This window comes from Penicillium samsonianum (genome assembly GCF_028829775.1).
Source record: "Penicillium samsonianum strain IBT 33392 chromosome Unknown utg000010l_segment0_segment0, whole genome shotgun sequence".
NCBI lineage: Eukaryota > Fungi > Ascomycota > Eurotiomycetes > Eurotiales > Aspergillaceae > Penicillium > Penicillium samsonianum.
The window spans coordinates 200,674-227,764 of NW_026643268.1; the positions used below are offsets into that span (position 1 = coordinate 200,674).

Here is a 27,091-nt window from a genome sequence, read left to right on the forward strand (position 1 = left end):
TATCTGGAATGAATCCTCTGGCATACCGACACCGCCTCCCTGTCTCGCTACTGATCCCAATGATCTGTGGCAGGATATTCTTGGCAAAGTCGACCCTGCACGATGCGAAACTCCAGGGTCTTCCTTGATCGAATGCCTTTTCTACCCCAATATCGACAGTCTGTCAGGCTTCAAGTGGACAGGTCCAGATCCTCTGTCCATCTCTACTCAGGCTAGCGACATTTTCCTCTACATGTCAGCGCTCCTTTTCCCTAAAGAGGTGCACTGGATAGAATTTCGATTTGCACCATTCGACCGGACATCTGGTGAGACTATAGGAGAGGATCTGTTCTTCCTGCCGCGGGTTGAAACGGCCCTGGGGAATCTCTGTCGGGTGCGCAGACAGCTGCTGGACACAATCACCTGGCATACTGTTCGTGCAACAGGCACTAGCTTCCGACTGTCCCTTTGGCCTCGTACGGAATCTCTACCTTATTCGAGTCTCTCGACACATTCTCAGTTGACTGCGCTGCCCCTGACGCTATCCCTGGATGCACGGTTTTTTGTGCATAATAGATCCGGTAATTACAAGTGGGATTGATCCGGATCAAGCGGGATTGTTCGCAGACACATTTCAGTAAAGACCATGATCATGAATCCAACGTTATTTGATGCCCTTCTTAATATACTTTCTCTGAAAGATATAAGCTGCTTTCCATGCGGTAGTTCGTCCTGCACTGCGTCGCCGCTTGTAGCGTTTCTCTATCGCCAAGATAAGACAGCGCAATCCGGAATAGGCAATTCCTCACCATTCTCTTGCTACAGCCGGCAGCCCTGTCAGATTGGGCCTGAAAGGGTGGTTCCAGTCGTCGAGTAGGCTGATCAGTCGTTCCCGGGATAATTCCAATGCCTGTTCGAAAAAGCGCAGCCGGGATAACTGTTTGTCATGGCGATCCTGAAGACCATCTCTCTCTTTTCTCAGGTGCGTGCCAACCTCCTTCAAAGCAAGGTTGCGCTGCTCTAGTTTCTCGCCATCAATGTGCTTGGACACCCACGACTCCCATAGGCGTCGATAGAGTCCAACAAGTCGAGCTGCTGGAAAGGCGAACTCGGGATCGTCGCGTTCGAGGTCTGCTAGCACCTTCAAGATGGGTTGAAAGAGCAAAGTGGCCAAGGTACTGTATATCTTGTTTCTGCTTCCTGCTGTGAAAGGGAGAACTGCGATAGTCAGCCAAAATATTTGAAGCCGAATCGTTTCACTTACCAACGGGGGGACATGCTGAGAATTTTCCTGTAATTTGTCTATCTCGCTAAGGATTGGCAATTCACTGGGCTACTGTTCTGTTTCATTTTCCTGGTCTGGCGAGCTGTTCGGGGCATCCATTTTGTCCGCAGGAGAATGTCAAGATCTGGGCAGTACCGTTTCCATCAGGCCTTGGTGTCTCTTGTAGAATATGCAAACGGAGGTGGTTATGGACTGGGTTTTACGATCACCACATTGGTCAATAAACGCAGTTAGCTTTTGATCACTACACATCTGCGGCCGAACGGGATTTCTTCTAAAAGCGACTCTGTTCAATGGCACCCGTCGTGAACTATCTGTGCTCAATGTCGACGTATGCGGAACAGAAGACGGTTCGCCAGTTGCTTGGATCCAGGTTGTTACGCCAACCATACAATGAGGTATAGGGAATGTGGAGGAGGTGCCTATGCACCACCGGAGCTGTCTGTTGATACATCACCTCGCTTACCTGCTTGCATAAGCACGAGGAGATCCCCTAAGAAAGGAGGGGCTGGATCCTCTTAGGAGGACCAGCGATTAGTCTGAATATCATCATACCCATATCAGGCACATCTCACATTCCCCACTCGTATCCATATCGTATCAGGACACCCCCAGGGGGCTGTTCTAACAGGAAACTGATCAAGCCTCACGATGTTGAGGGCCAGAGATGAACGCTTGTTGAGGATATATATTTCAATCAGACACCTCTTTCCCTTTCGTTGAACGCCTCAGAAATCTGACAATGGAATATAGTAGAACTTATCGTCATTAAACAAAGAAAATCAGAAGAAAAAACATTTTTTTTTATTTAATGTATTTTAATGGTCACAAGTTCGAAAATTGAGTGTTGACAACGTTGGGCTAAGCTTCAACGGGTTGACGGGTCGAGCACATCCTATTGTGACCTCGCTTTCCGCAGTCTGGTCGGACAGACCCACAGCTCAACACAACCAACACCACACTAAAGCGAGGCTAGGAAAAAAAGTCCATGATTTCTAGGGATAAAATCGAAGGCGCTTTTCGGTGAATCAGTGAATCAACGTTGGGTCGCTCACAGATGAGATGATCACAACACAAATATGAGCCTGTCATTGCAGATTGAATAGCAACCAGTTCCTCAATTTTAGAGAGTCGTGAAGGATTCAACAGTCAGCCAACGTTTCTTGACCAACTCAGCATCCTGTTCTTCAACACGACTCTTGCTCATCTCTCTCGCTGAGCATCTAAAGGCATCAAACTGTGCAAATAGACGCTGTAAAGAGAAGCCACGAGTTTCAACAGGTCTCAAACAAGAGAGGTGTCCTTAACGCGTTCTACCAAGCAGAGCGCTTGCGCAACAGAAGGAGCCGAGAAGCCTATAAATACGTCCTCTACCCCCGGCAATTTGCTCTACATTTTATTCGCTTGACTCTGCAAAATCGAGCAGGCTTGTGTCTGAGCCACTCGATAAGTTCTTCCCCACCCAGTACTGAATCTCCACTGTGCTGACAGTTATAGAATACATTGCGGACCAGCAAGTCAGACAGTGCCTGCGAAAGATATGATTCCCACCAGATGCACTACCATTCACGCCAGCCGATCAAAGGTACGAGTTTTGGTTTAGCTGGTCAAAGTGTCTATGCAAAGATGTCTCCGCTATAGCAGCCGACTGAGCTGATCTACTGTACAGCCTCTATGTGTATTCCCAAGAGAAAGCGCGAATATCCCCGTCGCAGGTATGTTAATCTTAGCCTGACCTGTCTGAATTCTACTGATCCGGAAGACGATGCGATTTCAATAGAACCGAGGACATTCGACTAAAATGCACGAGCGCAAGGATCATAGCTCTTTGCTGTCTCTTCGTCCCTGGTCCACCAGAACAGATGAGTCCTGAAATGTCTCTCCGATCTACAAGCTAATGAACGACAGTGACCCTTGAGGATTAAGCATCCCAGTCAGTGCTCCGCGCAAAGCCACGGCTTACACACTATTCCCGGCCCGGTCGCTTCAAACCACACAGCATACCTTAGGTGAGGTATATAAATCAAAGGAGCGGGCTGAAACAGGTACGGACATCCGATTGCGAGCTTCGCTGCATAGAAGCTTGAGACGTCCATTCTTGTGCCCCAGAACACGAATACCATTACTGGATTCATGCCATTGTACATAGGAGCAGCCCATCGCCACCCGTGAAACATCCTTGTGGGGAGTCCTTTTATCGTCGGATCCAGATAAGACCAAGGCGTCACTACGACGCGTGCTCCATCGCGTCTTCCGCCCTCGACCTCACCGCCTTCACACCACGATGGGGGTGTTCGCCGTCCCCATGGCGAGGTCTTATCCCATTACGATGTACAATTTGTCACAGGTGGGTTCGTCACGTGCCTTTGGGGCTCAGAAGTTGCCCCGTGCATCCAGCGCGGCTTCTTCGAAGTGACAGCCGGAGAGTGCGACGAACTGGATACAACATCATGTCAACATAGCATGAATGGTGACTGCATTGATGAAGACAATTGTAAGTGATCTCGTCGGTAAGATATGACCACGAAGCTAATTGATCGTCTCGTCTCAAGCGAACATTTTGCGAACATCATAAACAGGTAAGTCATAAGAACTCGTCCAACTGGTTCAAGCCTTGCTGACTCGGGTCGTACAACAGGAGACCCCCTCATATTCCCGTCACTCCAGTAGAATGCGAAGCGAGCAAATGTCTTGTCTGCTCGGGTCCCCTATACCGATGCGATCGCATGCTGTCTATCACTTCCACATGACTGCTAGTAACATTGACGATGAGTCACCGAAAGGTTCATATCGTCTACCTTGGCCCTTCTCTCAGTCGACTCTGTGCATCAGGTCATGTGCTGATGTGTCTATCCGATACAAAGCCCAAGCCACAATGGGTTTATACCACCGTGTCTCGGCATTCGAACACCGCGAAGGAATAGCCTCCTTGTGGATTGGATTCCTGGCGTCCAATGAGTGATCCTCATTGTCCTCAGTTGGCATCTCGCTTCTTTTCAATTTTGGAATTCCGAAAGACCCGAGGAATGTTGGTGGTTTTGTCTTGATTCATGGCAGGTGAGCCATACCTTCACAAACGGCCAGACTATTAGTCCAAGTCTGCGTGCAATAAGAAGGTGAGGTAAAGGTCCCGTCATATCGAGCCCACAGATTAACATTGCCATATCAGCTACGAACCGAGAAAAGGAGATGGTCTGGTGCCGAGTCATAGCCGAGCCAACTAATGAGCCACGAGCTACGAATCACCGACCCATACTGTCCTACCTGATCCTACTCCGCGTTGCTGGGCCGTTCGACGTATACGAGCGAGCGGGAAGGGACCAACCGGACATACACGACGCTGCATCGAGGGCGCTGTCTGAAATCTTGTGGTGTCTTTGAACAGATGTTGGGCAGATTTGATGCCTAAGCACGCTCTTTTCTATCCAAGACCGAGCAACATGTGAAAAGGGCATTTACCCTGGAAGTCACTGCAGCTGCAGGTTAGTCAAGCTGACCGCTTGTATTCTTTGTCCATTGACGTCGTTTTCTAACGAATCGCGCGCAAGCAGCTCTTGCTAGGAATGGCCGGATTCTCTTCGTCCCCTACGTCGAATGTCCTGGGGCATCAACTATTTGTTAGACACACCGCGCTCTGGACGATATTTGGCATATCACTGTTCGGACAGATTCACTGTGAAGGTGGCATTGATGTCCCTAACAAGGCCACCCAGAGCCGTCCTGCTGTGGTACCTCTTTGACTATCTCCTACAACCTTCACTGAAATCTCCACCCCTAATCAGCGCTCATGCCATGTTTGCCTTTGGAGGAATGGGTTAGGCGCATGTCTGCTGCGATTACAAGTCAACTAAAGTACCAATTGCGATGATCTCACGAAAGTTCGTCGTAAATGATGGCGGAGATATATTTACCAGATGTGGTCAAGATGGCGCTTACTAGACCCCCATCGGGCTTCAACCGTGTTCCCTCGGCAGCAGAGTATGCTTAATCCCATGAATTCGGGTACTACGCCCCAAACAATGGCCGTCGCTTTGGTCTGTTTTAGTGGCTAATGCTCACCATCTTCTCCTTTGTTTTCTAGAAAGCGATGAGATCCTCAGAAGCGACTTTCTTTCATAAACTAAATTGGCGAGTGTGGGAAATTCTCTTTGAGCTTACTGGTATCCATCTGATAGTGGTTACATTATTGTCACGTACTATATTGCAGAAATAGTGCCTGTAAAGTGTTTACAAGTTATTCATACACTGCCAATGGCAAGGTGCCCGAGGATGCAAAGCAAGTTGCCGAAGCTGTCAAAATTGTGGTGTGATTCCTGGTGATCTGTAGTATTGCTGTACATGGACTCTCCATTCCCGTTGGCAAGGCTGGCTATCACCTTCCACGCACCATATCCAACGTTATAAGCGCTAGTACTGATGATGTTCCAATTCACTGGATTACACCTTGAACAAGCGAAATTCCTTTGATGTTGTTGGATAGAGAGTGAATTTACCACATCACAATCGCGCAGCTCTTCTCTTCACTCGTGGAACTAGAGCTCCGCGCCACGAGATTGATCCAAGACCTGTTGCTGATTACCAGCGACGTTGGACGAAAGAGACGATCTGGATAGAAATTAATATCAATATGCTTGTCACTTCTGGATCATTGTTCCGTACTTACCCAGTGATAACATTGACCTTTTCTACCACAGGGTATGACCAAGATCCATCGCTTAAGGCACTTGTGGGTGCATAAAATCTCACTTGAAAGTTTAGTATCAGCCTTGCAACTCGTAGAAACCAAGTTGAGATTGACTCACGCGCAAGATAAACCACGCCCCCACCTGCCGGTCCCGGCAGCCAGCTATAGAGTGGAAAGAAAAGTCAGCGGGGAGTCTTTTTGAAACCGACGGGCCATATTCATTTGTGGTTGCCACTTACTTGGAAGTCCAGTTACTGGGGATCTTATGAAATGGTGACTGAACGAGGATCTGGAATTTCCCATCTTTCGTATCGCTTCCACCATAAACCGGGGTACCATCGGGATATGTAAGCTTGGAGCTACTTCCGAGCGAAAATTGATTCAGTGGGTTTGCAATCAAATCAAAATTGAAGCCATAGGTGGTCAAGCTCCAGAAACCGGACGCCCCTTTGGGAGGCTTGCTACTAAAGGTCAATAGATATGCCTGGTACAGCCCCAGACTCAAATCCTTGTTTCCATCAGAGTATACAGGGTATAACGCCTGCTTCGTGTCCATGGCCAGATAGTTTGAATGAGCAAAATAAGCCCTGATAACGTAGTTACTGGCATACTTTCCCTGCATTTGAGACTGGAATATTTGCCATCCGTTTTTCAAATCGATGAGTTTCTGGGAATTTTGAGCCAACTTTTCCATGGTCGCATTGGCTTGTTCAGCCATGGTTGGGAGATCAACTTGGTTTCCCTTGTTAAACTGCCCATGGCTGCACCCAGCGAGTCTTAACACTGAACTGACCCATGCAACATCACTGGCCTGGTTGGGAGGGTTGAAAGATGAAAGCCTGCAAGTCAACTGTAGACTTGCCAAGTTGGGATCTCCAGATAGGCCACTGTTCAATAACTCAACGCTCAGAGTGGGCGCAACTTGGATATTACCCAACGCCGGTTTGGTCACCACCATCTTGTCCTGTAGCTGATGAATGGCGTCCACGTCAGACCCATTATCCTTGAGCTGCAATCGAGCCACCAAAACTCCATATGGAGTTGGGGAGTAGACCCATCCCTTGTAACCATCGAGCACTCCACCAGGTCCAGTACCTGGGTTAGCGGGCCGGTAGGCCACCCGGTATTTCCCCGCAGAAGAGCCCCCGACAACCCCGAGATTTGCATAGTTGTCTCCGTAGCTATATCACCGATCCAATATCATTCATAGTTAGCCTCGTTTGCTTCTACTCGTGCAAAAAGGGGAACGGCATCAACCTACACATCATAGAATGAGAAAACCCAGAACCGGTCCGACATGGAAGGAATATCAACGATAATGTCGGTGGCGGCAAGATCAATGATCACGGTGGAAGAGAGGGTATCCACAGGGGGGAAATCTGCAAGTTTTTTGTCTGGGATCGGAAGGTCTCTCGTATGTTGAAATTTGTTTGATACCCCATCACGGAGAATAGGCACCGCAAGCTGCGCATACGGAACTAGTGGGTAGCCATACTTGTTCGCCCTCTGGTTAGTTTCACGAAGCTATAACCCATAGACCATTGAGGCTTGAACTGTGAAGTTGACATACCAATAAAGCGAATTGTGTTGCTTGTTCTTGGCTGGAACTCGCCTGTGCATCAAGACTGGCTGATGCCAAGATGGCCAAACCAAGGGTAGACAAGAGTAAAAAGTGCATTATGAAGATAACTCAAAGGAAGAGCTTAAACTTCCTGTCTTAATTACACCTGGAGAGCTCATTCTCCCTTTATATGTTACCCATCCGCTAAAACAGCTCAAACAGCGGAGGAATCAGGGATAATCTACTGCAAAGTCCAGTCCCCTAATGATCAGCCTGTAAAATGGCATCGGACTTCCGACAAACCCGATACCCTCGACTCTTGGACTGTTATGATTGTGGCGTTAAGTAAGTTCCTGCAGCTTTTTGTCACAGATGTGCATATATGCATGCACGTTGGGAACACGATGCGCAAGAAAGGACTTTCTGTTTGTCTATTTAACATTTGAAGTATTCCAAATTTCTCGGTCACTGCAATATATTAATTGAGGTCTTCGCGGCGACCGCCGTATGTGATATACCGAAATTTGTCGAGATTAAGGGCATTTGCAATATCTTGGCGTTCTTAGACTAGCTGAATATATTGCACTGCATGCACTGATTTCGCCACTATGGTCGTCAAACTACACCACACCTTTGGACGGTAGTCGCATATTCTTCTTGGCGGTAAGGAGACGTAGACTCTACATTTATTAATGTTACACGTATGGGCAATCATAGCTCGTTAATGAAACTCGCTAAATATTCATCCACTTATTGAAACTGCTGCTAGGTTGGTCAGCATGGGGGACGGGAGCAAGTATATTCATTTATCTGTGCGCTAAAAGAATTCGCGCAAAAGATCTGCAGTTCTCACTATATATTGTTGGAATAAAGGGTGGATCAATCTGCGGAATACAGGTCGAATTACCACTCCGAATATCGGATATCCTCGATACTGAGAAAGCACCTAATTTGTAGCCGTGCCAAGCCTAATGCTAGTCTAATGCAAAATTTTCTCCCGGGGGAGATGGAAAGACGGATGTATCAAAGATCCGAAGCTCACCGCTTTCTTGTTTCAATTAGGCTTTCGAGGTCAAGGATAACCTCCGGATTCACAAGATAAATTCCACGAGATCTAAAAGTTGGCCGGATAGTTATTTGGGTAAATGTCTGGTTTCGTACATCCAAGACTTCTTCCGCGGGATCACCGAGCTCTGAAACAAGACTTTTACACACAGTGAACGACGAAACCCGTGTTCAAAAAGACCTGAATTTGGCATTTTTAATCCATCTGTCCAATTAAACCTCTGATAGATGCCCTTCCTCCATGCCTAATATATGAATAATACGATTCTCCGCTAAATACCGTCCAAAAACAAGAGAAAAGCGCACGGTAATTCGAACGATTCATGGGAGAAATCAAGAAAGAGCTTGGGGAAGCTAAGGCAGAGAAATTGAAATGGTGTCTTTCTAGTGGTGATCGGCTTCATGCGCTGCTCCATGAATATTGCGATGACTTCGCACATCTTAAATCACCAAACCGCTTCGAAGTGGTGGGTTAATGTCAGTTGAAAATACCACTAGAACCCTTCAGGACAAGATTATTCAGCATGTACTCGATCTACCGCCCGCCTACTTGTTTGTTCCTCACAGGTAACTCAACCTTAGTTCTCGAACCAGACATCAATCAACCATACTATCTATTGAACGTGCCTAGTACAAGTCCTACGGATTTCCTCAAATATTAGAACAGCCATAGCGAATGTTCTAAGAACAGTCCGTGTGATAGCTTCGAAAAAAATAACTACCTGGGACATACAGCTACATGCATCGATCTAGATTCTGGCAGGAGAAGGTGCGATTATTTGTCAGGTTTCATTGTGTAGTTAATGGAGAGCACGGGCATTTGGGAAGAAATAAATGCTATATAATTTGGGCGTATCACCAGGCATTTGGACGCGATATTTCAAACACACCACCCTCAGTAACTTTACGTCACCTTGTCGATCGCCAACCCCACTCATTGCTCATCATGACACAGTCCGGCGTGAAGGACCAAACATCATTTTATAAAATCGGACGAAGATAGCCACATAATATTGAGGAATTCGAGATAAATAATAGTTATGCGGCGGACAGAGTTGCACACAGCTCCAACTTGGGTGGTTTCGGGATATTGCTTAGAATTTGGGGCGATCTCTCGGCAACGCTCACATGGGACGGGACGGGACGGTCGTTCATTCGATTCCCGCAAGCCTGTGGGGTAAATGCATGCCTCGCATCTACAAGCGTTGATCTCTTGCTGACTAATAGGTTGGTTTACTCTCGGTGGCCCATTGGTAAGTTGCATCCCCGCAACTGACCGGACTGTTTACCTGTAACACGTAGCGCTGGAACCAATATATAGTGCAAACATTAGTCTCAAAATGCCAAGATAATGCAAATGCCCTTAATATCAACAATTTGGAATGCTTCGAATGCTGGACAGCGAATAGAAAGTACTCATTATGCAATATGTTAACACGGTAATATACCTAATAACCCCAATAATAGCAAGCCAACAGTCGAGCGATCGGACTTTTCGGAAGACCGATACTATTTTACAGACCAATCATTATTTTGATCTATGGGACTAGCGACACGGTGGATGATCACGTCGTATTTTGGATCATTACCTTCAGCTCAGCCATTGGGTCTGCGCTTGGGACGTATGCACGGGAACTACTAATGAGTGGAGCTCTCGGCCTAATGCGTATTTGGCAGACTCATTTCCGTAATCAAATAAATGCGAGACTCGGCTTGCAATGGATTGTGTCCCCAGTACAGAAATATGGAGATTGATGTATACTTACCCGTTGCGCCTGATTTGATCATTGTGCTGCAATTAGATAATTCAAATTGATAACTAACTAGATCATCTTCGCAGACATAGCGGTTGCGTAATCACTCAATTGAAATGTAAAATACAGTTACATACGGACTTCCAACCTTAGCGACTACACTATTATTATGTCGTGTGATAGATTAGAAAAGCAATGGCTACCTGAGACATACAGCTGCAAGGATGAATCCACATTTTGGATGGGGAAAGGGTGATTCTGTGTCAAGGTTCGTTGTGTAATTGCATTGTGCAATTGAGGGGACGCGCACAGGCGTCCGGGAAGGAAAAGCTTATGTTGGAATGCTATATAATTGACGCCAATCCCCAGATATTCGAACTCGAAACTAGAACACATACTCCCCCGTTAGCTTTACATCACTTTATCAACTAGTAACCCCACTTTCATTGGTAATCATGGCTATCAAATAGCCCCGTATCGAAGACAGCAACCTTGACTTTGAATTTGCGGCCCGAGGACTTGTGCGAACAGAACGTGATTCTTACATCTTGTCAGACACCACCAATCAAATTGTCTGGGATACCGAGGCTTACGCATTCCTCGAGGAAGAAACCCCAGAGACAGCAAATGCGTCGTTATGGAGGCAAGGGCAGCTCTGCAGTGTGACCGCGGGCCTCTATCACGTCACTGAAGGTGTTTATCAAATCCGTGGCTTTGATCTTGCAAAGATGAGCATTGTCAAAATTCCAAACTCAAATGGAATAACCATCATCGACTGCTTGACCTCAGACCGCACGTAGAGCTATTCAGCTCTACCAGGCTGAACATAGAGACAGGTATGGCCAAGACGCGGAAATCAAGGCCCTCTTCTATACACATTGCCATGCAGACCATTTTGGTGGCGCTCAGGCCATCATCGACATCGCAACAAAAGCCGGAACTGCTCTTCAAATAATAGGTCCCGACGGCTTCCTGGAACACGCTGTCAGTGAGAACGTGTATGCCGGACCGGCAATGGTTCGCCGATCTATCTACATGTACGGAGAGGCCTTGGAAAAATCTCCTGTTGGGCAGATCGGCTGCGGACTCGGGCAAGCTTTGTCGACTGGAACCAGCTCGCTTGTGGCGCCCCTACAGAACATCACCAAGAATGGGTTTCTCGCCCCAGGCATTGAGGGTCTGCAGATTATCTGCCAATTGACTCCGGGAACCGAAGCCCCTGCAGAAGTAAACTTTTACTTCCCTGACTACAGAGCGCTGTGCATGGCGGAGAATGCGACCCATACCTTGCACAATATCCAAACGCTGCGAGGTGCTCCAGTTCGTGACGCACGACTCTGGTCACGATATATGGATGAGTCGATTACCCTGTTCGGTGACAAAAGTGATGTGGTGTTCTATAGCCACCACTGGCCGACCTGGAACCAAGATGGAAAGCTGGTGGTCAAGTTTCTATCCGAACAACGTGATTATTACGCCTACCTGCACAATGAGACACTTCGACAGCTCAATGACGGCAAGACACCAGTCGAAATTGCGGAAGAGATCCAGATGCCTCCAACTCTGAGTGCGCGGACAAACCTCCGTGGCTACTATGGCTCAATCAGTCACAATGTAAAAGGAGTCTCTGACCACTACATGGGTTGGTTCGATGGAAACCCTGCTTATCTGTGTCCACTCACTCCCGTTGATGAAGCAACCGAACTTGTCAAATGCATGGGTGGCAGCGAAGCTGTGCTTGAAAAGGCCCAGGTTTATCACACTAACAAGAATTTGCGATTCGCCGCTACATTGTTGGACAAGCTTGTTTTTGCAACCCAAAGCTGTCCTGACGAAAAGAATAGCGAGGTTGCCAAGGAGGCAAAGCAGGAGCTGGCGGCTGTGTATACCGAGCTGGGATACAGCACGGAAAATGGAACGTGGCGCAATTTCTTCCTCACCGGAGCCTTCGAGCTGCAAAATGGGCCCCAATCGGCGATCAACGCAATGACACCTCAGTCGTTGTTGGCTCTAGGCTTTGACCAGCTATTCGATATTATCGCTATCCGTATCAATGGACCAGAAGCGTTCAAGCAACCCACGAAATATCTCGAAAAGGAAATCACCATTGATTTTATGGTCGAGGACGTGGAACAACTCGAAAAGCCAGGTGCTGGATGGCACCTGAGACTCAGCAATGCTGCCCTGACGGGGCATGCCGTTCCATATACGGCATCTCCGAACCCTCGAAGCGCCGGAATTGCTCTGAGTGTCTGGCTCAAGCACCAGGAACTCGTGGCCCTCATCGGAGCTGCAGCTGCTGGCAAGACCTCGAATCTCGACAAGCTCATAATTTCCGGGAACGTGGACGCTTGGACCGATATCACGTCCCTGGTCACTGTGCCGAACCCTGCATTCAACATTGTAACGCCTTAGCTTATCTGGGAATAAAGCATATTTAAACCTGTCCTTTATTATGAGGGATAGTAAACCATCTGCTCAATGGTAACAGAGAATGCAAATATCCGGTTTTCTAGTTAGCATTCTAAACTGATCTAACCTGGTCCACTGTCTTTTTCTTTTCAAGTCCGTATATGTATTTACTTTCAGGGGAAGACATACCTGTGGACATTTACCATTTTGTCTCCACCGTCGGACCGGAGAGATTTGAGCTGTAAGTCAACGCGAACAAACGAACAGAACGTGGCTTTACTCATGGCATGGGATGATAGTCTGTAGATCGCGTCCTCAATATGTAAACTGTAAGTAGTTAATAACTTGCGTAATTGAAAGTTATATTGTAAGAATATTCTAGATTGCAAAGAGATGAGACTACTGTAATTTACGCCACCTCATCGCAGGTACATCAACAGATGCAAGGCTGGCGGATTATCCTAATTCAGACTAGTGCACAATGGGTGGGGCCTCGGGAAACAGAGACAGATTGGAGATAAAAACTGATTTCGAATATTACCGTGTTGTTCGGCAGCAGGGCAGTGATTTACGCCCTGTAACCTGCAGAAAAGTGGAACTGATACAGAAGTGCGGAATTGGTTCCTCCGCATCTTCTGGGGTTCTCGGGTTCGAATCCCAGTGCCGGCAACGCCAAAACCTATCATTACGTCTCCGTGGGGAGACACTATCGCAGTACCCCAGCCTTTTCACAGGTTAAAGTGGAAACAAACACAGGCCACGGCGAGGCTCTAAATTCGTATAAGAAGTGCTACATTCTCATGCAAGACACATGTATTTACACCATAGTGGTAGGCTGCATATCCCCCAAAGCGAGGTCGGCGTAAATGGAATCATTCATCCATTCATCCATCCATCCATACTGTAAGGAGTGGGCAGTTTGAAAAATTCCAAAACAAGAATGGGTTCATCTACCGGGAGCGAAAGGAACATCTGACGGAAAAGTAGCCAAGCCAGGAACTTCGGAATTATACCCAGCTAGATTTATTCAGTCGTCGACAGCAATGATGATGACTAAATCGAATTCCTAGAAGGAGAGCTATTAACGTATTTCACATGCGAGCTGGCCACCCTAAAACACCATAGTAAATGCGATAAATTACAACTTGATATCTCAACAACGGTGGTCTATAGAGACTTGTCCTTCTAGCGTCCTGCTTTCTGGGTGATACCTAGCTTCTTGGGGGAGTTTAAGGAAAGTTCATGACCTGATGATTGCGATATATATATATCTTGTTTGTAAGACCGTACTTTTCGGTAATTTTTGAAATTATGATAATATTGCGTCCTACTTCCTCTAAGATTGATGTGTAGTGCTAATAAGGCTTATCAATGACTATCGACAAATAAGGAGATATAAATGGAAGATATATCGCATTTACTATGGTGTTTTGGGGTGGCCAGCTCGCATGTGAAATACATTATCTTCTAGCTGAAACCGATCCGCCTAAGTGTTTAGTCAGTGTTTCATGCGCATGCCTCCTTAAGCCTATTTCATGTTCCACTGGCTTGTTGAACACTAAGATGCTCCGATAATCAGTGATTTTGAACTGGGTTTGGTTAATAGGAGTCCTAGGAAAGCTAGGATACTCGAAGCTACGGAGACTTTTCTCGTAGCACATACTAGCTGAGAACTCAGGAACGTTCAAAATTCCGATTCTCGAATTTATATGCCCAAGCAAACATCTGCTCCGCATACCTTGCGATATTTCTGACTTCTTTCCTAATTAGTCTTGCGCCGATCATTTTTCTGTCGAATTGATTTCTTCTCCAAGCCGGAGACTGTAGAGCGTCTGCAAGATCTGTTAGCCATTATAATAAAACTTAAGAGCTCGAACAAGTATTAGTGGGTAATAAGGCCGAGATCATAAATTCATAGAGAGTGAATCGTTGATAAGTGACAAAAGCTATAACGGGGAAGTGAGCATCTGTACCTTCGATTGTCAAAACCGTGGCCGTTATGTTTCGGGTACGAACGGTAACACTATGATATAAGCCTGGCTAGACTCCTTGCAACGTACCACGACAAAGAGAGATGGGCTCAAGGTCCCCACAAATTCTCGTGAGCATCATACTTTGGATAAACCCGGTAGGTATTAACTTTTGTTGTGCGACACTGTTTTGGCTCGCAGCCACCCCCAACCTGCAAAGGCCTGCAACACCTTTTTGGTTAACCCAATGATCGCTGGTTTAATTTAAGGGCCACCTTCTGTGCAAGCTCCCCCTCGCTAAGGTTATAAGCCATCAGTATTTCGGTCTGCGCAGTAATATTTCCTGGGCTCTAGTGGAAATATATCACTGGCAGCTTCTCTTCCTACCCTGTTCGAGGTCCCACTGCCCCCCCCCCCCCAAGTTTAGGTGCGCAACCCGACCGCAGTGACCAATTTGGTATGAACCACGGGTTCTTGGGTTCGTTAGGGGTCTCTCATCCCCGTCTAGAGTGAATTCTCGAGCTAGCGGATTATGCGAATATTAGTTGGACAAATCTCACCGGTGGTGGTGGCGGATGTGCCATCACGCTTTACCGACAAGATATCGAAGGTCAAATCATTGAAGAACGGGAGCAGAAGTTCACTACAGAAGCATTTCAAATATATGAGACTATCCTAGGTGCCGACGGAGTTGGGGTGCTTTGGCCTGAAGTATTCCGAAATGGCTTTGATGGTCCAAATTCTGCTGGATCAAGATGTTGATTCGATCACCCAGGATGGATCCTATGGCGATTAACCTTGGGCTTGCAACTTTCCTGCCAACCTGAGCTTTTACGCTTTCCTTGGGGTTGCAGGGCCATATCATTATCCCTACATTTTCAGCTGGCTTGTCCGTATGCTTCGTGTAGCAGGGATTGCTTTGGTGATGACGTGTGCATTATCCGGGTGATTTGTGTCAGAACGAAAGATCGTACCTTGATTGGGTGTATTTCTTTCTGTCAAGCCAAGAAATGAATTGAAACAGGGAGCCGTGGTAATATTTTGGCCGTGGTGATCGTGGAGGAAATCCCTTGGGGGTGGCCGGAGAGCCGGGCCGGTGGGACGAGGCGGAGCTCGCCCTAGAGGTGGTTTCAGGGGTCCCAAGTCTACTGATGACGTGCCAATTTCTCGGGCTATGGGCGTCATGGCGAGTTTCTCAGAAAGATACCTAGAAACGACTGCGCAATTATTTTGCGGAAGGTAGGTGGCATTGTATCATTATACCGAATCGCCCAAAACTGTGGTAGGGACAGCGGATCTTCCAAATATTAAAACACGAATTGGGATAAGAGCTGCCGAGCTTGCCAGCACGTTCACCCGTGGACCAGCTAAGTTACATTTCCCACTCCTGCATCCACTTCAACATCCATTCCTCCTGAATCGGTTCCATCGAAGCTAAACTGTTGCTTGCAGCTAGGGCCCGCCCTATTTCCGGAGTTGCGGCTTCCTCCCTTTCCCCAAGGACCCGGAAAAGTTCCAAGAAGTAACTTGCGGGGTTCTGAGCAGTACTGCTGTGCGTTCCATGGGATGTTGATTTCTCTAACGCATTGACCCAAGTGTCGAAAGGCACAGTCTGAACAGAAACCTGTTTCCGGTTCAGATAAGCGATGATAGCTGGAAGAAGGGTATTCCATTGGGCGGACCGCGGGTTCACGACGTTGTAAACTGTCGGAAGAGGAGGAGAGGTGATTTGGGCGCTGTCCATCAACTCCATAACGATTTGCGCAAAGATATCCACAGGAACCCAATCGATAGTACCGGCTCCCTTCATCGTCTCAGGCAAGAGACCTAAATACTGTCCGCTGGCAATTATGCTGGGAAACCATTCGGTTCTATTCCACATGCCTTTCCTATGCACTGGTCCAGTAAATTGCCCGGCCCGAATCACGTATGTCAAGACTCCACAACGCTTGCTTGCAATACTTAACAATTGCTCCGCAACCAGCTTCGATTCACCGTAGCCCAAGGGAACTGCTGCATTGTAATCATCTATGATCTCTTCCGGGATGAATCCTGGCTGGTGCCTTTGCCAGTCAACAACAGCTGTGAGGCTGGATAGAAAATATATACGCGGCGTCTTGGGCGATGAGATACTGAATTCGATAACGTTTCGCACACCGCAAAGATGGTCACGCTCAAATGCTTCGACAGCGGAAACGAAATCGAGTTTCCATGCAGCGTGGATCACGTGCGTTACCGACGATAGCAACCACCTGTAGGTTTCTGGAGCAAGGCCTAGGTCATGAGTACCCAGCTTGGCTTGGAAAAACTGCACTTGATCGGGGGTGAAATTGGTGGGAAGGCCACGCAAAGCATTCGCCTGGATCTGTCGTTCCCTGCTGTTGATCGACCGGTTGAGGCAGATAATTTTGATGACATTGCGATGCTGGAGCAGACACTCCAGCAGATATGAACCCGCTGAACCAGTGGATCCGATGAGCATCACAGTCCATTTATCATCTTCTACCGGTGGGTGCCTTGCAGGCTGAAGACCACGGGAGTACTGCTCAACCAACGCACGCATTCTTCGTACTCGGTCCGGTTCCTTCGAGCCTTTTGTCCCCTTTTGGTTATCCCGAGGGATCGAATTCTCCGAAACGTCTCGTCTTCCATCGCTCAGAGAATCCGCCGAACGACTTTCCGGGTTGTTCATCTCGCGAACCGCTGGACCAAGAAGCTCGGATTTGGTCGCGATCCGATGGGACAAGGCGGCAATAGAGGCTTTTCCAAGGATCTCAAAGAGCGGTATATCAGCTTTGATCTCATGTAAAATCCAATTGCGTAGCTCAACGCCGATGAGTGAGTCAACACCCAGGGTGGCAGTGGTATGATTTGGACTGATGCTGTCCTTTGGGATCATCAATAGTCGAGACAATTTGTCCATAATTGCTTCTTGTAGAATCAAAGTCCCTTCCTCTAGGGTTTGGGCCTTCTTAAGCCTGTCACGGAGCACTTGGGCCAGATCTTCACCACCTCGAAGCTTCACCACTGACCCGGAACGTAAATGAGAGAACTTCGGATCTTGTGTCCATAGCGGCTTCTGACGATTTTTGCCTGATTCTTCAGAGGTGAAGTCGAGGTCCTCAGAGATATGCAAGCCAGTAATGACCTGGGAAGACTGATTCTCGGCAGACTGGGTAACGACAAACTGTAGGATTGAGCGGAGTTCCTCGATGTCAATTTCATCGTAAAGCTGCTGCTTCAACTTGGCTTTCGTATGGTCATTTTCAAACACAAATCCCGCCCCTTGAACGACACCCAGGTCGATGGTTACCGACGGGAGGCCCATAGAGACTCGGTGACAGGATAAAGCGTCTTGGAAGGCTGACGCTGCGGCGTAGTTACTCTGTCCTGAATTTCCTACCACACCAACAGCCGAGCCTAGAATCACGAAGAAGTCCAATTCGGTCTGCAGGAGGCATCGGTGAAGGTTCCATGATCCATCAACCTTGGGGAGGAGCACATATTCGTAATCGTCGAGAGTCATCTTCTCGAATGAGATGTCCTAATTTTGCAATATCAACACATGATAGTTCGGTATAGTAGGCCAACTTACCTTCAAAACCATTGCACACTGTATAATTCCGCGTATAGGTCGTTTTCGGACTGCGCACTCTTCCACGATTTCAGTTACCTGTTTTTCGTCACAGACATTGCCAGTGTGACTCGTGACGGTAGCGCCATCTTTCTCGAGATCTTGGACAAATTCCTGGGAGCTCTGGGATTTTAATCCGCTGCGAGATAGGAAAACGATGTTCTTCGCCCCATTCCAGACCATCCACTGAGCAATAGCCTTCCCAAGGCCACCTAGACCACCGACTAGCAAATAGGAAACATCATCCCGGAACACAGAGTTGGTCAACACTCTCACGGATGCCTGCAGATATATAATGTTAATATAGTGCCCACTGTGGAGAAGAATGGGGTCTGGATACTTTGACCTGGTCTTCCGGTTGTGGGGCAATGACGATCTTCCCCATATGCTTCCCTCCCTGCATCAATCGGAAAGCGGCCTCAACCTCGGACATTGAAAAGACTGTAATTGGTTTGACCGGTTCAATGACCTTCTTTTCAAGTAACTCCATAACACTTGCTAAGATCTCGGCAGCGTAGTCGCTCTTGTGGTAGAGAATGCTGTCAAGGTCAATGGCAGAAAAGCTGACATGGCGCAGAAATGGCTCCATCTCCAGTAGACTGTTGGAGAAGATGTCTCGCTTGCCAATTTCAACGAAACGACCAAACATGGAAATGCAATTCCACGACTCTCTCAGTCCATCTCCGGAGAGCGAGTTCAGAATAACGTTAACTCCCTTGTTCTCGGTCAATCTCATGACCCCTGAAGCGAATGTAGTGTCTCTGCTGGAGAAGATATGGTCTTCGGCAATGTGGTACCGCTCCATGAGGAACTGTCTCTTCTCCACTGTGCTCACTGTGGCAAATACCTCAGCTCCAATCCACTGAGCCAAGGAAATCGCCGCTTGGCCAACCCCACCTGCAGCGGAATGGATGAGCACAGTCTCTCCCTTGCGGAGGCGTGCTGATTCACATAGCGATATGTAGGCCGTGGAATATACGGCAGGTACTGAGGCAGCCTCCTCGTAGGTCATCTCCTGCGGTATCCTTTGGACAAATTTCTTCTTGGTGCGGACACAGTTGCCGAATGCCCCGGTTACCCAAGCAAAGACGCGTTCGCCTACACTGACGGACTTCACATGATTTCCAATGCATCGAACAATCCCACTGCACTCATACCCCAGCGGCCCACTTTCAATGTGGCCCATGGCAGTCAGGACGTCGTGGAAGTTCAAGCCACAGGCTCTAGTATCTATCTCCACCTCATCATCTCCCAGTGGAAGAGCAAAGGCTGGATTGTCCACGAATATGAACGAGTCCAGGAGACCCGGTCTCTCTATTTCCAGATGCAAAAATCGAGAAGTTTGACTGAAAGCCTGCTGCGCAGATCGTTTCGGCGCAGCTCTTGCTGATATGTAGTCGTTCATCTGATGATTTTCGAGAACGCGGGGAATGGATATGAGTTTATCCCTCACAGAAAACTCATTATCGCATAATGTTCTGTCACTTTCGAGACTGAAAACGGATCGGAAGACACTTATGATCGGCTCTATGTCTGTTGTTCCATCGTGGGGGCTTTGAGGTTCAAGGTCAAGCGTCACCAACTTAGACAATTTAAACTCGGACCTCAGTGTACAGAATAGGCCGGAGACCAGACTGGCTTCGGGGTTTTCTGACGAGGGAGTTGTACCTCCACGAGTGACCCACAGAACAGCCTGGGCCGTTGTGATGGCTCTTTTGATGGCATAGAACTGGGAAGAACTGAGACGAGAGAGAATTGGACGGTTGAGCTCGATGAGAAAAATGCAAGCCTTACCATCCACCTTAGCATTTTCCAGTAAGCTTAATGTTGGTGGCACTCCAACAACCTTAGACAAGGACCCCCGCAAAAGATCCAGGAATGTTCTCTCCAGCGATCCGTCGTGGATCAATGTTACCTCGGGGTACTTGGCTTCCACAGGAGACAGCGCAGTGGATACGATAAGACTGGTTAGATGGTCCTTCGTTTCTGGCTGGTCCCACAAACATACGTCCAGCCCACTGAAGCCGTTCTTCTTCAGGACGACCTCCCACTGGGATTCCGCCACAGTTGGACCAGTCTGACGGCTTTCCTCAGTAGCTGAAAAATGTATTAACGATCATGTTTAGCATACCAACATCGAAAGTCTTACCTAACCACCATCCAGGCAGAGTCCCGAAGATCAAGGAAACACGGATGGCCGGATTCGTTATCTCGATCAGGATCAGCTTCCCGTTTGGTTTTAAAAGGCTTCGGATATTCTTCATTGTATTGTCCAGGCTCCGAGTAGCATGCACGACATTGGCTGCAATTATCAGATCAAACCCCTCTTTCTGGAATCCTTGCTCTTCGGGATCACACTCGATATTAAGCTTCTTGAAGCTCATGAGACCTGACCAGGCGTTGAACTTGGCCTGTGCTTTCTCGAAGAAACCAGAGGAGATATCAGTGAATGTATAATGACTGAACCGAGCGTCACGGTTGTCATGTTCTCCTAATGCCTGCAATATCGGCAACGTGGACCCGCCGGTACCAGCACCAATCTCCAAGATGTTCATATTCGGGAATTTGTGACTGAGCTTGTCGGCGTATGAAGCCAGTTGTGCCGTGGAGCGATCGGCACCGATGCCGTTACCGTACAGTTCATGTAGCATGTCATTTTCCATCATCAGGTCTAGAGGTTGGACTTGATTCGTCAAAATGCGAACCAGGTTGCTTCCCACCTTATTAAGCAATCGGCCATCGGGGGTGCTTTTAAGCTCATTGCGGAGGTTGTCCACATTGACAGATTTAGGGGCTGCTTCCAGTAGATTGAGAGTCTCCAGCTTGCCAGCTGAGGCAAGGTTTGACTGCAGTTGCATCCACTTATAGCATCGTTGATGATGCGGCTGCATAATGTCATAGTCTGACTCTTTCAGTACCTTGAGAGCATCCTGAATGTATTCGAGGGAAATGAGATCTAAAACGGAAATTGTGATGGGGTCAACAGCACCGGATGTTGCGGACAAGACTTTTCTGGACATTCCAGAAGTGAGCATGTCGACATCAGGTTCCCAACACATGTTATAGCAGAGTTTTCTCCGCTCCACATTCTGTTTTGCAAAGTCTCTGCCAGAGAGTGAGACACATTTCAATTTCTTAACCTCGACGACAGTGGTCTTGTCACCGTTAAAATTGTCAACCACCGTGATCATCGTTTCGGTTTCGTGAGGACCCTTCGACTGGGTGCACGCATGGACTGAAAACTGATGGCCCGCGGTATTGTTGATGTCTGCGGTGACGAAAATTTCCTTGATATACTTTGGCAACATAGGCGATTCAAGCGTCTCAGTGCTCATCAGTGAGACGATGAAGGTCTGGAGAATGGCGTCCATTGTGGCCGGATGGACGACATGGGGATATTCAAAACCTTGCGGCATGATAGCTTTCGTATCGGGAATTGCGATAGTACATAATGCTTGGCAAGGTCCGGTATATGCGTCGACCAAGTTCTTGAAAGTGCTACCAAATTCAATTTGAAGAGTTTCAATCAGGCGATACAGTTCGTGGATGTCAATCACTTCGTGGCAAGCAGTCGCCGCATCTGCAAATTTCTGCTTGTTAGTCTCCAGCACCTGGCTCTTCTCTCTGGTGTCAATCGCTGATTTCGATTCTTTCATCTCCGTAGAAATCAGACCACGGCAATTCTCGGACCACCCCTCCTCTTTGCCATGCGAATAGAGGTAAAATTCTTTCCAAGTTGTTGAAGAGTTACCGCTACTTCCATTAAACGGACGAAGAACAAAGCTTGTTTCGATGCCGTCAGAGTCATCGGGAATCACAAGCGCCTTGCTGATATCAAGGTTTCGTAGTCTAAATCCAAGTACGGTAGTGTCTTGATCCGAGATGCGTTGTGCAGCTGCTTCGATGGCCATTGCGATGTATCCAGCAGCCGGATAGACAATACTGGATTGCACCACATGGTCGCGCACCCAAGGGATATCCGATACACGAAGAATGTTTCTCCATCTCGGCTCCAACTCATTGAAATCATTGACAGGGGCGCCCAGGAGGTCATGCCGGGGATGTTGTCTGTTCCGGTGGTTCAGGCTAAGGCGACTCTCGTTCCAATGGCTCACGGTATGCTTCCACGCATAGGGGGGTATGTCCACTAGAACACGCGGTGAACTTTCGGACTGGGGCAGGTTGACGGCGTTCATCTTGAGGGGATACCCCGCGGTAAATATAGCAGATGCAGAGTCAAGTATGGCGGCCACAGCATCTCTGTTTCGGCGCAAGGTAGATGCGGACAAAATGTTTGCATCTTTCAATTCTGGAGTTGCCAGTATCTGTTTCACGGAGCTTGTTAGAGCGGAATGTGGTCCAATCTCAATGAGAAGGTCGATGGTGCTGTCTCGCTTTCCTGAGCCTTGATGGTGTGCTTGTGGAGAGTGAAGGCACAAATTCCGTAGAGATTCTAGAAATCTTACAGGGGAAAGCATATGCCTGACCCAGTATTTGGCATCTAGGTCTGTAGCTTCAACAAGCTGACCAGTAACTGAACTCCAAAATGGAACTCTGGTCAGCGGATTCGTTTGTAGATCCCGCAATGTCATGAGATAGTCGTCCGCAATGGCTTGCATATGATGCGAATGATACGCAGTGTCTGATTTGAGCTTGCGCGCAAAGATTTCTTTGGACTGAAGCTGTTCAAGGAGCTCATCGATGGCCGAAGAATCACCAGACAACGTCACGCTGGAAGGGCTGTTTATGCAAGCAACGGTGACGTATCCTGAAGTAACAGTTGAGATATAAGTCTCGGCCTCCTCCCGGGATAGACCGACAGCAATCATGGCACCAGGAAGACGATGAGCTTTGCTGGAGATGCTGGTAGAGAGCAATCCTCTGAAATAAGAAATCGACAGGGCCGCATCCATTGTCAGGGCACCGGCAGCATAAGCCGCAGCAGCCTCCCCGCTTGAATGCCCGACAACTGCAGAGGCTTGAACACCCCATGACTGCAGAAGGTTTACTAGGCCTATCTGGATGGCAGTACACAACGGCTGGCAGATGGAGGTGATGTTGATTTTTGTGGTGCTTGCATCGCGGTTCATCTCGTCTATTCTTTGTCAGAACCACAGTGGCATGATATAGTTTTAGTGAAACTTTTCCCTACCGAAGATCGACCATGTTGCTCCCATTTTTTGCAAATGGCAGTTAGCCTCGCTCAAAGTCGACTTAAACACCGGAAACGTGTGGATCAGCTCTTGTGCCATTCCGTGCCATTGAGCTCCTTGGCCAGTAAACACGAAACCAATCCTCGGAACCTTTGTGGACAACCGCGTTATCTTCGGGGTTTGGAGTGACTCGATGAGTTCTGCTGCTGACGCTGCTGAGAGTGCAGTCTTCCATGGCAGCATAGACCGGCGCTGATTCAACGTGTAAGCAAGGTCGTCCATGAAGCCTTCCCGTTGGTGAGCAGTATGCATTTGAATGTATTGTTTCAGTTTCTGCAGGGACAGTTTCAACGTTTCCTGGTCGTTGGAAGTGACCACAAAAAGTCGCCGCTGACCGTCGCTTTTTCCGAGCACAGTAGGCTCTTCGCCTTTCTGAGGGAATACTGATCGATGCGATGATTTCATTCCACGTAGGGTAAGATATTGGCTTGCATCGTCCATGATAAGGTGTGCGTTCGTACCCCCGAACCCAAAACTATTGACCGACACACGTCGAACACCATCAGATGGCCATGTTTCCAGTTTCAGAGGTACCTGTTCTGCAAATTAGCCTCTGTATAATAAACATTTGAAGGAGCATGGATACCATGAGTTTCCATTCCTCCAAAGGGATGCGTGGATTTGCTCGTCTGAAATTGAGGCTCGGGGCGATGGCCCCCTTTTCAAGCATCATCACACACCTGATCACGCCCGCAAGTCCACTTGTAGACTCCAAATGCCCAACATTTGTTTTAACTGACGCAAGACGGAGTGGTTGGTGACTCGATCTTCCTTCCCCAAACACTGCTGCGATGGCTGCGGCCTCAACTGGATCACCCGCTGCGGTCCCAGTACCGTGCGCTTCGACGTAACTGGTGTCCAAGGGGCTTAAATCGGCTCTTATATAGGCAGAGCGAATGAGTGCTTCTTGCGCATCACGATTGGGTAGTGTTATACCTGCGGTTCTTCCATCTTGGTTGGTGAAAGTTTCTCGAATCACTGCTCTGATGGGATCTCCATCCCGCAGGGCATCGTTTAGGGTTTTCAAGACAAGGCAGGCAATCCCTTCACCACGGGCGTACCCTTCTGCACGGTCATCGAAGGTATAACATCGCCCGTCCGGTGAAAAGAAACTGAAATCTGGTCAGCACAATAACCTGCCCCCCAGAGACCTGTGCAAAAACATACCCCTGTCGAGTCATTTCAACCGCTCGATCCGGATTGATCATCAGGTTTGCGGCTCCTACAATTGCTTGTTTAGATTCACCAGCACGTAAATCGTTACATGCTGTATGCAGAGCGACGAGGCTCGACGAGCAAGCGGTGTCAATGGTGACGCTGGGTCCTCTCAAATCGAAAAAATGAGAGATTCGATTGGACAGGATCGAGGGAGCGTTTCCTGTGGATTGATACATGGGCAGGCTCTCTGGGTCACTTTTCAGCAGTTGATCATAGTCCATATTGAACGCCGATGTGTAAACTGAGGTGTTGGTCCCTCTAATACTGTCCATGCGAATACCCGCTGTACAGTTAATGTCAGCGACTGGAAGCATTCATGACACCGCGCGACTTACCGCTCTCCAGAGCTTCGTACACGCACTCAAGCAGAATCCTCTGTTGGGGGTCCATAGCCTGGCACAGTCAGCCACATACATATTCCTGCGTATATGAGGACGAAGTACCTTTGCTTCAGCTGGACTTATCTGAAAAAATTGAGCGTCAAAATGAGAGATATCTTGCTTCAAGTAATATCCACCACGCATGACCATCTGTACAAAAGGCTGTTAAAGGCAGTCACAAAATCATTTCGATGGGAGACGGGATGTCCTTACAGAACCATTCCTTTCAACATTCGGATGATAAAAGGAGCTCGCATTGAATCTGCTAGGTGGGTGTTCCGACCATGCATCTCGACCTTCGGCACATAATTTCCAGAAATCCTCGGGGGTGTTTGAGTCTCCAGGGAAACGGCAGCTCATCCCAACAATGGCAATTGCCTCTGTTCTATCTTGAGGATATTGTCTGGAAAAAGGTTTAGAGGAGCAGTAAGATACCACGCCAAATCATTGGACATTGGAGCTAGTTCCAGGTACGAACCTTGCCATTCCGTTCATCCGACAATCCACACTAGGGTTGGCGCCATTCAATGCCGGGTTGGGATCCTGAAGAATTTGGGACATATCTCTCTAGTCCAAAGAATTTCGGGTCAAGATAGTATCGGTAGTAGATGTTAGATGTAGGATGAAAAAGAATCCCTCGTCAATCTGAGCTCTAAATCCAGAGATCCTATTCCGAACCGGATATATATGTATATTGTAATTTGGACATCATTTGACTGGACTCAGCATTCACGTACCACAGCGTATAAGCTAATGCACCTGAACCTACACCTCACCTTACACGTACACCGACTTTTCTCTATATTTAATTATAATTTAGGACAGAAAGTGACTGAGCCCATCCCCAATAGAGCATCATACATACTGTGTAATCTTCCGTTTGCCCTCATCACTGGTGGTGCGCGCCGGGGTAATTGAGCCGGAGAATTAGTCAGCAAATAGGGCATTATATGGACGGATGGTTTCATTTACCCTGGCCCGTCGATTTTGGCGATATGCAGACTATCACCATGTTTATATACATGATTGTCTCCACGATATTGCTCCAAACTTCCTGCGGTGAACTCTGAGTCTCACCGGCAAAGGCCTGTAATGATTACACTTTAACCTGTGAAAAGGCTGGGGTGTGCCATTACCCCGGGCGATAGTGTCTTCCCACGGAGACGTGATGATGGTGATTGTTATGCCGGCGTTGGGTCTCGGAAAATTCTCGCAGGATAAAAGATGACCAGTTCGTCATCCTGCAGGTTGCCTCTGTGTGCTGACCCACTACGCTGCCGCTTTACCGCCACTGCTATAAAGTAAAATTCCCATCAAGCAATGATAGGCAAGGATAACGTCAATCTTTTTCTTACTTTGGCGACCGCTACTTCCGCGCAAGGCTCGCTACCTTCACACATGCTAAGGATGTGAGGCCGCGTTACCCTACGTCTACCCCATAAAGAAGATTACGGAGTATAAAACCGAGTATTTCTCACAACATGATCGTGCACCTCATGCTTACAAACCTCAACATTGATCTGCATCCCAATTCAGGTTTTATGGATTAGAAGGCCAAGTATGAAGTCGTTTGGAGGAGACCCAGGTCAGAGCCCTTCTATACCCAATTTAATTTCGTCTCTATGCCTCTCTATTGGAAGCTGATATCAAAGGACACCCAGCCATAGGTAAGTTTATTGAGGAGGCTATTGCCATATCCTTGCATGTACTTGACTTGCTGTAATAGCTACATGTCTGTTACACAAAGACATTGCGCTCTATCGATCATCGTCAATAGGTAATCCCAAATATACCTGGACTTGCGGACCGGAAAGGGTACTCGGGTCATGTACCTCAACCTGGGCCTCAGGACAGACTCCATCGCTTACAGATATAGCGACGTGCAGACATGTCTCTCAACGGAGATTATTCATGGCTTGGCCTTCCCCAAGGTGGA

At 47.9% G+C, this 27,091-nt stretch overlaps 3 protein-coding genes across 3 annotated transcripts; 1 reads left to right on the plus strand and 2 right to left on the minus strand.

Annotated features, from left to right (window-relative positions):
• Positions 1–5,796: 5,796 nt before the first annotated feature.
• On the minus strand, positions 5,797–7,626 carry N7471_013709 (uncharacterized protein; the record flags this gene model as incomplete). Its single annotated transcript, XM_057286427.1, has 6 exons — positions 5,797–5,869; positions 5,928–6,009; positions 6,067–6,110; positions 6,188–7,129; positions 7,210–7,472; positions 7,519–7,626. The coding sequence occupies 6 exons, from the start codon at positions 7,624–7,626 to the stop codon at positions 5,797–5,799; spliced, it is 1,512 nt and encodes a 503-aa protein (XP_057128906.1).
• Positions 7,627–11,342: 3,716 nt separating this feature from the next.
• On the plus strand, positions 11,343–12,743 carry N7471_013710 (beta-lactamase domain-containing protein; the record flags this gene model as incomplete). The annotated part of the gene is made up of 1 exon (XM_057286428.1): positions 11,343–12,743. One exon carries the CDS (start codon positions 11,343–11,345, stop codon positions 12,741–12,743), a length of 1,401 nt encoding a protein of 466 aa, XP_057128907.1.
• A 3,339-nt stretch (positions 12,744–16,082) lies between these two features.
• On the minus strand, positions 16,083–25,716 carry N7471_013711 (Type I Iterative Polyketide synthase (PKS); the record flags this gene model as incomplete). The annotated part of the gene is made up of 11 exons (XM_057286429.1): positions 16,083–18,254; positions 18,306–18,626; positions 18,685–20,441; positions 20,494–23,439; positions 23,497–24,091; positions 24,144–24,669; positions 24,725–25,058; positions 25,111–25,168; positions 25,219–25,305; positions 25,369–25,558; positions 25,634–25,716. The coding sequence occupies 11 exons, from the start codon at positions 25,714–25,716 to the stop codon at positions 16,083–16,085; spliced, it is 9,069 nt and encodes a 3,022-aa protein (XP_057128908.1).
• Between the last annotated feature and the right edge of the window lie 1,375 nt (positions 25,717–27,091).